At 41.5% G+C, this 16,465-nt stretch overlaps 1 protein-coding gene across 1 annotated transcript in view; it reads right to left on the bottom strand.

Moving 5' to 3' along the window:
* Positions 1-266: 266 nt before the first annotated feature.
* tshz3b (teashirt zinc finger homeobox 3b) overlaps positions 267-16,465 on the bottom strand; it is a 39,095-nt gene continuing 22,896 nt past the window's right edge. The window contains exon 3 of the mRNA XM_047581083.1: positions 267-5,604. Coding sequence (XP_047437039.1) covers positions 1,973-5,604 — 3,632 coding nt within the window. The 3' untranslated portion in view covers positions 267-1,972. The remainder of the gene's footprint in view (positions 5,605-16,465) is intronic.

Genomic DNA, 16,465 nt, shown 5'->3' with positions numbered 1-16,465 from the left:
GTTGTGTTTAAGGTAAGAGTAAACCTCCAGAAAATGAGTGTAAGTCAATGTATGGCCTCTGAAGTCATGGATACACCTCTGTGTGTATGTGTGTGTTCGTGTGTGTTTGTCTCCCACACACCCTGCTGCTGCCACTCACTGTAAACTAGTCTGCAGCTCGTCACAGACAGACGTTGACACACTCCCAGTCTAATGTGCTCATTAGGGACTGCACAGCACACACATAATTGATAGCCATGACACACACAATGCACACAGACACATTATTGCAAAAAACGGTTTCCTTTTTTTTTTAATGCTGCAGTAGAAAACAAGGTTATATGAAGTCATATAATGGGGGTTCATTGTCAAGAACAACAACAACAGAAAACAAAAGAACGAAATGAAAAAGACTAACGGCACAGACTGCATAACAGTATCTGTGCTGTTTACATGCCGATATTTTACACATAAGGATTTTTTTTTTCATTATTTCTCTTCACTGGCAGCTGTCAGTTACTTCAGCAAATTAACTGCCAAAAACGTAGCAGAAGTTGTCACTCAAGAGGTTAGTGTAACCATGGTTACCTTTCATACCCCAAAAATATAAAGCTGCAGTGTGGAAGAAGAGTAATTAGACAGAACAAAAAATAGGACCAATCAAAAAGGCATTCAACGATATGAAACAACCAAGAGTGCTTATAAATAACAGTTTACATGTGAAATATCTTCATAAAGTAACATCTTTTTGTACAACCTTTAATATTTTCTTAGTGTTCATACAGGGGCACAAGTAGAGTAGTGTATGATAAAAAAGAGTCTTTAACCCTTTGAGCACGTGTTGGGAATAAAAAGATTTACCTGTTGACGTTCTTTTGCTACCAACCTTTTTTTGTATCCTCTGATTACATAACACATTTATAAAACTATTGTGCAAAACAATTTTCTTTATGTCTTCATATACTGTGCACCAGCAGATAGTCGTAATCCTTTTAAATTAAAAATATAGAAATGATGCATAATTTAAACAGGAATTAATTAATATGTTTTTATATACACATTTTACACAGACCTGAATTAATATAGGTCCCTGATCAACCAAAGTAAAATATTTCTTCCTTTTATTTTTTCTTATTTTATTTTTATTTTTTTGTTAACCACGTAGCTACAATGCTTGTGTCAAGTCCTGTGGGCATCAGCCAGACAAATATAAAGACCAAGATGAAGATTTTTCACTGATTAGTGAATGCTTTCATGTCTAGGATTAGACTCAACAAACTACATGTCTGGGAAACAAGCACTGCAGACGCAATGCAATCTAATTCTCACAATAACCCCAATAATTCCCAATCTCAAGTCTTGAATCTTAAGTGTAGAAGTGCTTTGATGTACTCAGAGGGTTAAATTGTATATGCTGACTCCAGCACATAAATGTTACAGGAAAGAAAAAAAATAAAATGAAAAATATAAAAAGGAGAGAACAATAAGCAGAGTGAAAAACCATGGAAAGTGCACCAGAATTAGTTATAAAATGTTTAACTAAACAGTTTTATTTATGCATGCAGCTTATCACACCTCAGTGATGACAAAATATAAGGGAACTTAATTCAATTTACACACCAAAATATACACCACTTCATTTTAGAATCTCTTTGTTAAACCTTCATACTTGTACCTTCTCAATAACAAAAGACACAATTCGCCGAGTTTGAAAAGGAAGTATATTTTTGCCATAGGAGATAACTGAAGTCAAGTGTGTTTGGCCAAAGGGTGTTTATCTCACACATGAACAAAATAAAAAAAAAAATAAAAACCTGCTACAACAGAAAATGTAAAACCATGTGCCAAAACTCAGAGCAGTAGTTGTATGGCATCTTTGTGCAGTTCCATAACTTTAATAATCCTTTCCTTTTTTAATGTCTGTGAAATGCTCAACAGAGACAGAGCAATAGTGAGTCATTAAGAAAGAGAGCAGCATTGTCCTCAACCAGTGCTACTGTTTCTCCAGCTCACACACATACATGAGATGATCTTCAGGGGACTTTCCATGAGTCTTGCTCAGGTGAAGCTTAACTGCATGCTTACTTGCAAAAGTCCGGTTGCAGAGCTTGCACTGGTACACAGCCCCACTGTCATCATCGTCTGGGGAGGGTGTTGGGGATTCAGTCAAGGGCAAAGGTGTGGCTAAGGATGAGGACAGGGAGATGGATAAGGAAGAAGGTAGGGATGTGGGTAGAGACGAAGGTAAAGGATGGCTGGATGGGTGAAGATTAGAGAATAGTTTTTCAGATAGTCCTTTCGTGTGACGTTGATGATGTGATATTTGGCTGATCAGCTGCTCCCCAGAAAGCTTAGCCAGGTCTCGCAGACGAAAGCCCAAGTGGGATTCTAGGTGGCTGACATAGGTCGATGGTGACCGAATCTGGGAGGCGCAGTCACTGCAGAAAAATACTGGGTGTCCTGAATCCAAGTTTTTCAGGAACTTGGTGCCACCGGTTCTCCTCAGCTGGTACTTGACATTAGCTAGCCAGTGGGATATTGTAGTCATAGAGAGGCCGGTGAAGCGGGAGATGTGCATTCTCTCCTGTGGGCTTAGGTCTGACATCATGTACTTGCCATCATTTGTTTGTCTCAGGCTGGAAGCAAACTGAGCTTGTAAGATGAGGAGATGTTGAGGGTTCCAGTTGGACTGACGTCCCTTACGTTTCTGGGCTGGTGAAACATCTTCTATCTCCTCTTGTGTGACACCTTCAATTTCTGAGCGCTCAGACTGACTGGTAGGTGTTGAAGACTTGGAGACAGCCTGACTTTCTGTCAGGTTTCTCAGCATGTCAGAGATATCTGAGAGGGCATTTTCCCTCAGAGGGGAGGTGGACATAAAGGAAGCTACTGCAGCTGAGGCTTTGGTCATAGTGACAGCAGAGGAGGGAGAGACTGAAGATGGGGTGGAGGTGGTAGAAGACAGAGCTGTCGAACCCATAGAACCACTATTGCTGCTTTTGTCAGCATGTTTTCCTTTGGTGAGATCTATAGGCTGATCATTGTTTAGATGTTGCTGGTAGAAGTAGCGGTCTAAGTGGTCGTTACTTGTCTTTTTGGTCTGTGCTGGTGGGGTGGAAGCAGCCACTGCAGCTTTCTCTGCCAGGCTGTTGCTCATCTTGAACAGCATGCTCATGGGGTCAAGGGAGGGCAGGGCAGGCTTAGCAGCCTTCCCCAGGTGGACGTTCATTACTGACTGCAGCGCACTTAGAGGGTTGACAAAGGGCTGTTCTGGAGGTGGATGGTCTGTGATGATAGCTGTATTGCCACACAGAGATTGAGGCAGAGGGGATGTCACGGCACTGGATTCCACCCCATTCTCAACAGATTCTTTTACAGAAATATCACCATTTGAATCTTTGTGGGTGGCTCCATTTACATCTCCTGCTACTTTATCCACTCCACTTGCATTCTCGGGAGTTTTACAGCCTCCTGCTCTATTTTCTTTAGGGGACTCCCCTTGGGCTAAGTCCCCTGCCTCACTGTTGCATGGTGAGGGTGTGGTATGTCTCAGAGGAGAACCCCTCACAACAACACCAGGCTCTCTCATTTTCTCCTCTACCTTGGCCACTTTCTCAGTCACTTTTTTGACTAACTCCTCCATAGCGTGGAAGTTGTTTTTAGGTAGTGGGGAGGTCTGTCGACTCGGAGGTGAGATCAGAGGCTGGCTCTTAGCAGTGGGAGAGAGAATCTCTCCTCCAGGGAACATATACTTGAGGGGAGAGCTCTTTCCAGAATTACCTAGAGAGAGCTTCATTATGTTTGGAAGCTGATAGGCTGCGTGGATACTGGGATATCCACCCCAGCTTGGTGCCCCATTCTGGGCTTTGTTGATTGCTGAGGTCACTGTGTTCTCTAAGGATTTGAGGATATCCAGACCACCCTTTGGACTTTCATCCAGATCCTCTTCAGTCAGATAAGTGTATTTTGAAGAAATATCAAACTTCTCCTCAGTGTCCTCATCATTTGCCTTCTTGTCTTTATTGACAATGTTACCATTGTTGATAACGGACTCTTTAGTGCATTCCTCTTCCTTCTCCTCCTTTTTTATCTCCACAATCATTGCAGTGGGGGAGATGCTGGTTGGAGGAGGCACTGGGGCAGGTGGAGGAGAGAAGGTTGTGGCAGCCAGGGGAACAGACTGCACTTTTTCTTCAACTGTTGAGTTGGATGTGGGGGCTTGGGTGGTTGACTCTATAATTGGCTTGCCTTTCTTAATTGCAGAGTTGGTCACTTTTATAAAGTGTCCCGTCACCATCATGTGAGCGGTTAGCTCTTGCAGTGTGTCATGAGAGCTGCCACACTCCATGCATTTGAGGATCTGTGACTTTCTGGATTCAAACTGCCAGGCATAACTGGCGCCATTTTGGTGTCCATAGCGATTGTTAGGTGTGATGTAAGGGTTGGTGACCTTTTGCATTATGTCATTAGAATCATTAAGGGAGGTGGGCTTAGGTGTGGTGCCTCCATTAGAGTCAGGTGAGCTAGGGATGTCTAACTCAATAGGAACTCTCTTTCGAGCTGAAGAGATAATCTTAGCTGCCACTGGAGTAACAGGCTCTTTCAGAGGCACTTTCTGGTAGTGTTTAGTCTTGATCATGTGGACACTTAGGTCCTGAAGGGATTCAAAGGAGTGTCCACAGTACATACACTTCAGCACTTTCTGTGCATCCTCCTTCCCCTCCATCTCTAGCAAGGAACGCTTTCTGGGTTTTGACCACCGTTTTGCACCCTCACCATCTGTCTCATGGTTATCATCGCGGTAATGACCTGTCTCGTTCATGTGTACCGTTAGCTCGACTAGTGTGTCATATGCTGCACTGCAGTCCTTACAACGGAATTTGCTGGCACCAGTGAATATAGAGCCATAGAGCTTAGAGCTCTGTCGGTACAACTGGACAGTGCTAAAAAGGTTGTGTTCTGTAGATGCTGTGGATACAGACACTGTGGGATGTTGAACCAGGCCGAGTCTGTTGTGGTGGTTCTGTGCCTGCTGGAGTGTTTTGGCCATAGCTGTCTGATGCCAGTCATAGCCTCCACTCCCTCCGCAGCTACTGCTACTGCTGCTACTACTGCTGCTGCTATGACTACGAGGCGGTTTTTCTGGAGGGGGCTGAGCCAGGTTCAGATTCAGTGTAGACCAATAGGAGTTGGTGAGAAAAGAGGTGTAAATGGCTTTCATCTTCTCCAGGCTATCCGCAACAGACCCTGTCCCAGCCAATATGGCCTCATCTCCACCAACTGGTGCAGCTGCCATCATGGCTGAAGAGGAGGACGGGGACAGGGCATTTGAGGGGTCTTTGGAGAGAAGGACATCATCCTCATTTTTAAGTGACGAGCTCTCAAAATCAGACATTCTGTCACTTGATTCACTCAGGTGAGACTCACTGTCCAGCTCCTGACCAGAAAAGTCAGCAGCATTGGGGGAGTCATGGAAGCCAGTAGATCCTGGCCTGTCTTTAAGAAGGAAATCCTTGTCATGGCACAGGAGCTTAACCGTAGGCTCCTCCCCTTCCTGTGCTGAGTCTTCTCCTTCCAGATCTTCATCCAATAGAGCAGATTCCTTCTCATCTTCAGGGACATATGCTGCACAGGCAAAAAAGAGAAGACAAAAAATACATTTGTTAGAACACAGTGGCAGCATATCTAATGATGGAGATTCGCAACTGTATTCTTCCATTCTTACCAGGGAACCAATACAATTAGTACTAGTGCTAGTGGTAACAGTACTGAAAACGGACCAGTGACATTCATGGACAACGTACCTACTCATTACGTCATAAACAGTAATTCTGTTCTTCTTCATGTACACTGACATTGTTTTCAAATTGGAATCAAGTCACTACCCTTCCTTTTCTTTCTCCACACCTTGTCTTTGTTCTGTACTGAAGAAGCCTTTACAGCGAGAGAGAGAGAGAGAGAGAGAGAGAGAGAGAGAGAGGGACTATGGACAGAGAAAGATGAAGTGGGGAGAAGGGAAAATGTCTCTTCAAACAGAACTTGCCACCTTATTCTTCTCAAGGGGCAACAGCTTGAAATTAAAACTAAATTTGAAATTAATGAAGCACATTCTGGCGGTGGCATTCGTTTCTGAAGTAATAAATTACTTGTATCAACCTCGGAGACAGCGGTTCCTGTCTGTCAATTAATATGTCTTACGCTTCTTCTGCAGACTCTAATGCATTCCCTAACAGACACACTCGCCATTTAAATTAAGCATGCATTTTCACTCATTACACTGCTCAGCCCTCGCCTCCTCGTAAATAAAAAAAAAATGTATGTACATTTCCCTGCGACAAATCTCTCCCCGCAAAACCCATTTGCTTCAATTACCAAAGATTAGAAAAAAGTTTAGAGTTATTATTTACAGTTTAGCTTCAGGGAGAGGGCTTGAGGCTTTCAATTTATATTCAAATCCTTACAGTTTAAGAATAATACAATGGAAGTCATATAGAGACAAATCACAGTCTCGCCTCTTTGTACATCTATGAATGTTTTCCTTTGTTAATAAGTCTATCAAAGGGATAAAACAACATCAGATGAGAAAAGCTTTATGCTCACACTCAGATTAACGCTGGCTTTCTGAATAAAAATTCAAGCACACATAGGGGTGTGCGTACACAAGCCTCTCCCACTGTTTTAGCAACTACACTGGCAAAGAGGATGAGCATGTGCATAGACGCCACTGGCCTTGTGTTCAGCATTCCTTTCTGTAACAGGCCCTCACTCATCTAACCTGGTATGTAAACACAGAGTGAGCGGGTCAGTGAAGTGGGTGTGACACAGAAGCAAATATGCCCTCATAATCTGAGACAGACAAAAAAAGACATACATCTATGACAAACAATATATACATTAGCACAAACGAACTGGGTTAAAGACACCACATTATGTCTTGAGTTTTGTGAAAAGATGGGAAAGTGGGGCTTCCACAAATAATACCTGCGTAGCATGCTAGACCTATCACACGTACCACACACTTCAGCTGTTGCCAACTCGCATCTCTCATGGAGTACTGCAAGTTGTGTGCGTGTATGTGTGCAAGTGTGTGCGTGTGCGCGTGAAGTTGTGTATGTGCTGGTACTGCATCAGCAGCAAAACAGAGAGGAGTCTTTGTCATTGTCAGACCACTGGTTGCCATCGGCAATGATACGACACTGCCGTGGGATAAACAGATGCATGGAGACACAGATATCCCAGAGCCCATCACACATCATGCACACAAGCAGGCACTCATACACTCACTCACTCACACACACACACACACACACACACACACACACACACACACACACACACACACACACGTACCAATTGTACTGTAAGTGCAGTCTAACAACTCTTTGCCTTCAGGCAAGCTCAGGAGTTTCTCTGTTGAACATGCAATCTGTTCCAGCATTCAATCTATCAAAAAGGATCCATTTGAAATTCTTAAAAGACACCGTTGTGTGCTGTTTCAAATTTGCAGCAACACATGACCCTTATGGATACTGCATTTATATTGTGTTAATACTACTTATCTTTTATTTCATTGTAGTATAGCTATCTAAAAACATGGATAGCCCTTTCCAGCTACTTTTTCTGCATATATTACATGCGCACACATACGCACACACATACTTCTCCTTATTCTCTAATCTAACAGAGCCTCCTCTTCTCTCCTCGTCTCTCTCTCGGTCTCGGAGGCACATCCACTCGCCTGAACATACGTGCAGCCGAGCAGACCCACATGTACATGCCATCTGTTCTGAATCAGCCAAAACGACAGCTGTTTAAGAGAACAATGCTCTGGCTGAGGAGACAGTTGAACACAGCAGCCCGGTGCTCTCATCAAGGCCAAACATCAATGTGAAATCACCTTTAAAACACAACGTGCACTTCAAATTAGCTGCCTTTGTGTGTGGAACATTGCGAATTTGTTTGTGTGTGTGTCTGCCCATCTGTGTACCTGCAAGTGTGTGATATGTGTGCAAAGGTAGAGAAAATAGTATTCACAAGCAAGACGGGATATGTGACAAATGAAATCTTAGTGTGTAGGCTTCATCCACCTACATGGGGAATGAAGCGCACGGTTGATTTCTAGACTTGTTTGAGGCAGAGGTTGGTGAAATATAGAAATGGTTCACCCACAGTTACCTGCATTGTTTCATGAAATACCCTAGTATCTTCTTTTATGAAAATATACTTAATGTTCTTTTTGAACTTGGATTACTGATTATCGGCCTTTTTGCTCAACAGTCCTGGTAGATAAGCTCTAAATGTGTTCCAAATGACAAATACTTGACCTTTCCCAACCTGTATTACGGCCAGTGTAGTCAGCCTGTCACTGTCACTTTATGGTGAGTGTAAAGAGGGCAGGGTGGGGATAGGGTCATTCTACACCTCACCCGGTACTGTATTCATTGTTGCAGTAAATGCAGTCAAATAAATCTGCGACATAATTTATAGTGTAAACCCAGGGAAGAAGGAGAAAGGAGGTGTGAATAAATGTTGTGCAGGGAGTGGAGGCTGAAGGAAGAGAAGAAGAAGTAGAGGAGGAATAGCAAAAAGACAAGAAGGGAGGGGGAGCCAGGACTTGGAAGGAAGTCAACTCTGGGGCCACACACACACTTGAGCACGCAGAGATGATCCCCAAGGCCCCTGGCTTAGGCCCAGACTGAGAAGTTCATAACACTATGACCCAGAATGCCGAGATAAATATGGACAAACACATGCACACAAATATACACACACACACAAACACAACCGCTGGAGTAGAAGGAACCTGGGCCAAATACAGCAGGAATGCAGGTGCTCTTTTAATTAGTAGAGCAAGGGATGGAGAGATTTCCAGATGAATTGTCAGCAGGGTGGAAAAGGGGGTTTGATCTCGTTTTGAGAAGAACTTGGTGAGACTGCTGCTTTTGAAATGGAGGTAGGCAAGATAACATCACTGCTGATCCCATGAGAGGCATCAGTCAAATTATTCTTGACACCTGAACAAAGTAACAAACCGTGCTATAATTGTAAATAATTCTATTAATAAGTTGAAGAAAATTAAACATTTGGATTTACAATAAAAAAATATTATGTAGCTTAACAACGTCTTCGAATTCCTGTCTGTGCTCAAAGTGAGGAAATGCTTATGCACTCTGCAGATGTTATGATGTTAGGAAACAGTTTATCATGCTTATATAACCACTTAACAGCCCTATCAGAGACACAGGCACTGACTGTTTACACTTCAGCTTAGATCGTGCAAATGCAGCATGTGTGCGTGAGAGAGAGAGAGAGAGACATACTGTCCACATCAGTCTCATGCAGGGCAATAGGTTTTTTTTTTTTAAAGCAAAGCTGAAGACAGCCCTGACATGAATTTTCTCAGATGTTCCCTATGTGTGAGTGTGTTTATACATATTTATGTGTTACATGCATCAACTCCTCTGCCATTTCCCACTTGATGAGATCCTATAATCTCCACCCTCACCTCCCTCTCTCATTTCTGTCCCTCCACAATCACCAGTGCAACCCACGTTAATGAAGTTAATTGAATCTGAGATCGATAATGCTTAATTATTGTGATTTGACATGCACAGACAAATTGGTTGGATGGCTACCGTGTGTGTGCGTGTATGTGTGTGCATCGAGGGTGGTTAAAGGGGCATGGCTGTCTGCAGAGTGCCTTGGGACTGGCGAGGCGTGCCATTGATCCCAAGAGGTGTTTGATCGACCCAGATGCCTGATGAATGGACCCGGTCCTTCAACCAGCTACATAACTTACTAGAAGTGGAACACAGTTATTATTGGACGCGTTCATTTCTTTTGTGAGTCAAGTTGCTAGAAACATCACTCCACAAACTAAATGCCAAGTCATCCAAAGATCACCATTCTGTTTAAAAGGGACTTTAAAAAGTGTCCGTTTTACTGAAAAGCATATATAGCATATAGAATGCACAATATAGTAATTGGACTATATACTTAATTTTATAAATATTTCTTATACCATGTTTATAGTCATGATTTCATGATGGTCTTGTTGAAACAAGAGTGGTGGCTTTATGTTGTATTACTCCTATAAATTAGTTTGAATAGGAACAACATGAAGAATAAACTCATCACATCACCCTATGTTCTGACTGCAGTGTGAAATGTCATCATGTTACTGTAAGTGTTATTATTTTATTTTATTTTTTAATTAAAAAAATAATCAAATGGTATACTTCATATAATCTAAGGGTGTTCTCAAAATTTGTTAAATCAACAATACTTGCATTTAGAATATTACAACTACACATAATTTTGTCATATAATTTTTTTGTTTGATTTTTTGGGGAATCATTTAATAGTAGTGGTTAGACGCTCATGTTCCTTTGTTCTATAAAATTTTAAAATGCATTTTTTTTTCTTTCTTTTTTTTTTAACTTTACCAATGTGTTCTATTTATGAATAATTTTCACATGGGATCTCCAAGCTGATATGTAGTAATAACCTGCTTGATAGCACAAAATTATGCAAAATGTCGTTTCGAAAAAGCTGAGATAATATTAGCATACTCAGCACATATTGGCATCAGCGTTAGCAAGAGAGAGGAGGATGAGAGAAGGGAGATTAGATTTGGAGTGGCAATGGTTAGTTCAGCTGCCTCTGGCTGCAGCGGCATCGCAACACGTTGAAATACTGAGATTATTCAGAAACACAGGTGCTGTTGTAGCATGTACATCCATAAACGTGTGTGAGTGTATGTGTGTATGGATGAACGGTGTTAGCCTGGCTAATCATCTCCCCATGCCACTCAGCTGGGGAGCTCCTGACAGTGTATTTACATGCTGCTGTTACAATGCCAATACAAGACCGTACGTCTGGGCTACAGAGCTACTGACACACTCACTGACTCCTGTCTCTGTGTGTGTACTGCGTACGTGTCATATACTGTACTATATATGGGGTATTTATACTTTTTTAGTACGAATCACATTCTCCATAAAGCACATGCAGTGCTATGGAGAAAATGGCAACTCATTATCAAGACGGTATATTCAGCCATCATCTTCTTAACATCCTAAAGCCAGATGAGACGGGTAAATATTTTACACACACACTCAGTAACGCTGAGCCTCTATGTGACCACGGTGGTTGTAAAGCTACCAGTTAATTATTGAAGACCTTTAAATGAATAATTGAACTACCATAAAAATAATGATTAGTGTCTACTTCAATATCCTGTTTGAATTTACTTTTTAATGAAAGAAAAATGTTGCAAATGTCAAATGCGCAATGAAAGCATGAAATAACGGCGGGCTAAGCATCCATGCATTAGCTACAAGAAGCCCTCCAGTTGAGAGCATATTGTACTATGGGTAAAAGTGTAATCACAGTTATTTTGGTGATAATGCACAGCTGATATTAATTAGCCCTTTTTGTATCATGCCCCTGACATGCTACCAGCTGATTTGTTTCATTCTATATTCACCCTCCAAACAATAGCTGTACTCTGGCCAATTTAAGTGCTTAAATTAGATTGAAAAATGGTGACAGCATAGCCTGCACATGAAGTACTGACCGCAAAGCACGCACATAATTAGCTCATTTGATCATGTAAATTACTAGTATATAACATTTAGGTTTATTTGTAATAGGTACACATAGGAATCTACCTCCTGATCATCTCTGAAGGTAGCGGTGTAGAGATCATTAAAAAAGAAAAAAAAAAAAAAGAAAAGTTCAGCGGAGTTTTTAAGGACATGTGCAAATTATGCAGTACGTGCACACACACAATGCCGCTCAATTTTGCCTTCCTCGTTTGTTTGAGAACCGACAGGGTCTGTTGATATGTTGATAGACACTGGCAATGACTACATTATATGTATCTACAGTCATTAAGAAAATTAAGACTATTGAAATATTAACGGTCTGTGCAGACAGAATACAATAAGATGGAAAATATAAAAAGCACAAGATAACATAGCTGCTGTGCTGTTAATACTGTGTGTGTGTGTGTGTGTGTGTGTGTGTGTGTGTGTGTGTGTGTGTGTCCTGAAGGACTTTGGTGTCTGTGGGTATGACCTGCTGCATTTAACCAGAATTAAGCAAATGTGTGTTGGCATGAGTGTGAACAGACAAAATCCAGCTCACACCACAGAAATATTATCGGTGGGTGAGTGTCAGTAAATGATCCTCTGCCTGTCCTTTGTTATTCAGATAGCGTGCACTTGGAGCAGTCATACTCTCAAAGCCCACAGGGCAACCTAGGGTCATGAGCACTCGTCCCAGGGGATATGAGAATATGTGAGTGTGTGTGTGTGTCAACGTGCAGAAAGAGAAACCAGCGGAGTGTGCAGAATTAGCCAAGCAGCGCCGGGCAAGATCCATCATTTCCACTATCTTCCATTTGTTTCTCTTCTCCCTTCTTCTTCCTTCCTGGTATTTTCTGGCTCTTCCCTGTCTCTCGGTTTTGCCCTGCCTCCATCTTTGGCAGTCAGTTTAAAAAAACATGGGCCTGCTTTTACTTTGCACTCTGCTATTTTTTTTAATTATTATTATTATTATTTTACTTTTCTTTTATTTCTCTGTCTCCATCACTTAACCAGAAAAGACCTTGGACTTGTCAACATGTCAACACATATAAGAAAGAAAATGCGAGATGCTCAATATATGAATTAAAATAATAAATTTTAAACACACATGCAAAAGAAAGTAAAACTATATGCAGCAACTGTTAAGTAAAAAAGCATGCTTTTGAAAGTCTGTGTTTTCTATCTCGACACACACTGGCATGTGTGCATGCAGTCAGAAATACACACACTCGCATACTCTTTGCAGAGCAGTCTGGGTATCTATTACCTGCCAGTCTGCTCTGATTTCTTTGGACAGCTCTGATCAAAAGATGTCATCCGACCTACTCGACCCAGCTCGCAAGGGAAGTTAGAAATGGAGAGTGTTTGTGTACGAGTGTGTGCATGTGTGCGCGCGTCAGCGTAAATCACACAGTGGTCTGGGTGTAAATAAAATGACAGGATCACTTTAAGGTCCTGTCAAGTAGGCAGCAGGCGATTATGATAACGCCCGCTCTGTTTCAACGCAAACGGACATACTTAAATTCACTGGCCAGAGGATAATATACATGATATAGCTCTTTTTTCTGTGCCTTCCTGCCTGCTTCGGTGCCTCATCATCCTTTTCTTTATTTTTCCCCACATCTCCTGGGCATTAATAGCTTTCTGGTGGGGGGTGGCTGAGAAGGTGTGGGAAGGGGACATTGTAATACAGCGGTGTTACAGGCCTGAGGTGCATTTGCTGAGAACTGACCAAAATGTCACTCACATAAAATTGCTGGCCTTTAAATCTTCATGTAAACAAAGGGGTGCACGGGTGCCAACTTAACCACACACATATATCTGAACAACCATATAAACACCACACACACACTCACGGAAACATTCTTGCACCTATCACGACCAAAAAAACAAAGACAATTCTCAAAAAATGAAACTGCAAAGCAAACAGATCACAGATGTAAAAGAGAAGTGGCAAAGCTCCCTCCCAGCAATAAAAGGTGTGAAATGTGAGGGGTTTTGGAGGAAAGAAAAACGGCTTGCAATAAAGCTGGAAAACAGCACTGCTCCAAGGCAATTTAGACTGCAAAACACAAACCATTAAGTTTGTGCATTATCTTTTAATTTAATCTTGAATGATTTATAATCCATCACGCAAGGCTTCAACCATATCCAATTATTCTCTGCTGCTTGATTGACAACAAAGGTGATTTATTAAGCTAATAAAAACTGATGTGCTCTCCACTTGCTCTGAGAATAACCAGCTGGACAGTGAGCTTAAAGACACAGTCGCCCACAAACACGCCTACACGCGTCCCTCTTAAGAGGTGAAAGATTTTTTTCTTTTTTGACGTATATGTTTTAGTTTACAAGGTTAAACTATGTGTGGGAACAGCCTGAACAATCACTTAAGTATCACTTTACTTTAAAGACAAATCTGTCTCCATCTGTCCCTAGTCCTGATGTTGCTGTGCCAGAAACATCGGAAATCAAAATGTCAGGCGTAGTGGCGAGTGATGGTTTTTCCCTATGCAAGGCCGAGTGATTATATTAGGCTTTAATTCCTCCATCTACGGTATATATGTCATCTTAGTCTCCGCTTTATCTGCTAATGTTACGCTCAATCACTTGATATTAATGGAAAAACAGAGAGCCAGCGGGCCCCGTAATGGTGGCGACTGTGTGCGCATGTGTGTGTGTTTTTCTGAGTGTGTGTGCTGTGCTCTGCGGATGTGCAGCGGGGAAGGGTGGGGTGGGGTGGAGGGCGTTAACGGTCTGGAGTTCACATGCATATCAATGTAGGAGTGTGCCATTAAGAAATATTAGCATGTTTACAGCGCCAAGCCGTGTATGGGGCTCATTTAATGAGGCTTAGAGTCATACTTATTTTTTTTATGTTTTTTTTACGTGCCCGTGCAGTTGCATGCAGTTCTGTTTTCACTGTCTTTCAAAATACATTTTTACTCTAATTTAGGTATGTCATTGTAGTAAATCATCATTCATCTAAATGAGTTTTATTTACAAATGAAATCCTTTTACTGTTAGTGTCCACGTATAGATGTAACATACAGTATGTGGTCCCAGTGTCTCTTCTTATGTTGTGCCATGGGAATAAGTGTGTATTGAAAGAACCACTCTATATAGCATAATGTGGTTCATGAATCCATTTACCTTGTGGCTTATTAGCATTTGTGTTTTTGAGGATGGTTACAGAGTCCCACCAAATGCATACCATGTTCACATCTTACAGAACTGCTCAGATGTTAAATGAATCAGCTACTGTGGGTATATCCTAGTCTGGATTGGATGCACTCAAAAATATAGAGCATAACACAAAACTAAATACTGTCCGTGTCTGAATTTTAAAATCCTTGGATGACAGCTTGGACTAGACAGTTTATTCCGTCTATTTGACTTTTTCTACGCTTTCTTCACTTGAGTGCAATTAAAACGCAACCTGAGATCCATAGGTGCTCAACATCAAGGCTGTTCCTTGAGGTTAATACATAGTTAGCGTGTTGTGAACATGTTCATCTGACTGCAGATATGCCGCATGATTGATATCTGGCCTTTGCAAGCCATCAGCACCTTTCATCTTGGCCACGGGGTACAATGTGAGCCTAAGTATGTGAGTAAGATTGGTTTTCAGTTTCAAAGCACTGGATTTGTGTCTGCGACCGTGTGTGTGTATTTCCAGCAGGATGGTTAATACACAGACGGTGATGAATTATGTCAGGAAGCAGACTGCCATTTTTAATCATGTAATTAGGCCTGAAGACCAACAAAAAAATCGTACAGAGAAAGTCTTTTATGGCAGAATGGTACAGTGATGTGTGGATGTGGTTGTGTTTGCTTGAGTGTGTGCAAAAATCTGCACACTCAAACACACACAGATGATTATTGATTGAACAACCACAACATATAACATCCACAACCGCAGGTAGACCCATAATGCACCTATATAGTGACACAACTTCAGACTGTTATAGTAACCAAAACTTAAGGCCCCATATAGTACATCCAAGAGGCTTAAGATTCACAGGCTTGCTTTTAAAATATTTCCTTCTGTCTTGCAATGTAATTTTCAGTTTTTAATACATTCTGCAGCAACACACTGACAACCAATAATGAATGTAATTTCTTTTAAACTGTAGTACAGCAAATATGAACCAAAGGCCTTTGGCGTGCTACTGGGGGCCACAGTGGAAGTTTTAAATCTAAATGTCAGTAGTGTTGACTAGATTCAACTCCAATATCTACACGTTTAGAAATTTTATATATTCATTATTAAATTTTAAGAATTAAAATGAAATGTTCATGGCAAAATGTCTGTATGACTTTTATTTTTACAAAACATATGAGACTAATAAACGTCTTCTGACCATAAGTTTTAAATTATAAACAGTTAAAATGACAAATAAAATGAAACAATGAAGTGATGTTTGCTTAATTTCCAATATGCAAACCATGGCATTACTCCTGATGGCAAAATTAAATACAAAAACTATTCATGCCAAATAAACCAACTAAAAATCCAATTTCCGACCATAAACCCAAACTTCTTCCATGCTCCTGACACTGAAGACATGCACCTGTGACGTCTTCGATCATGTGAGCACACATTACATTAAACCATTTCAGTACTCCACCACAACATGTCATGTACATTCCCCATGTTTCACTCTTGTACAACTTATGCGCACACACACACACACACGCCCACACCCACCCACACACACAGTCATGATACAGTCAGTAGAGTACCTGTGGTGTTGCAGACACATAACTGTGATTTGTGACAGCTGTGTGCAGGACATCATGTGACAGCCACACAAATATGCACACACACATACACACAGGCCCCCCCCCCAATGTAAAACAGACCGTTCACCATGTCTGGCATGCCTTGACACAGG

Source organism: Mugil cephalus, chromosome 3 (assembly GCF_022458985.1).
Source record: "Mugil cephalus isolate CIBA_MC_2020 chromosome 3, CIBA_Mcephalus_1.1, whole genome shotgun sequence".
Classification (NCBI taxonomy): Eukaryota; Metazoa; Chordata; class Actinopteri; order Mugiliformes; family Mugilidae; genus Mugil; species Mugil cephalus.
Note: the sequence above shows the minus strand (reverse complement) of the source record. Positions and strands in the feature narration are given on the sequence as shown.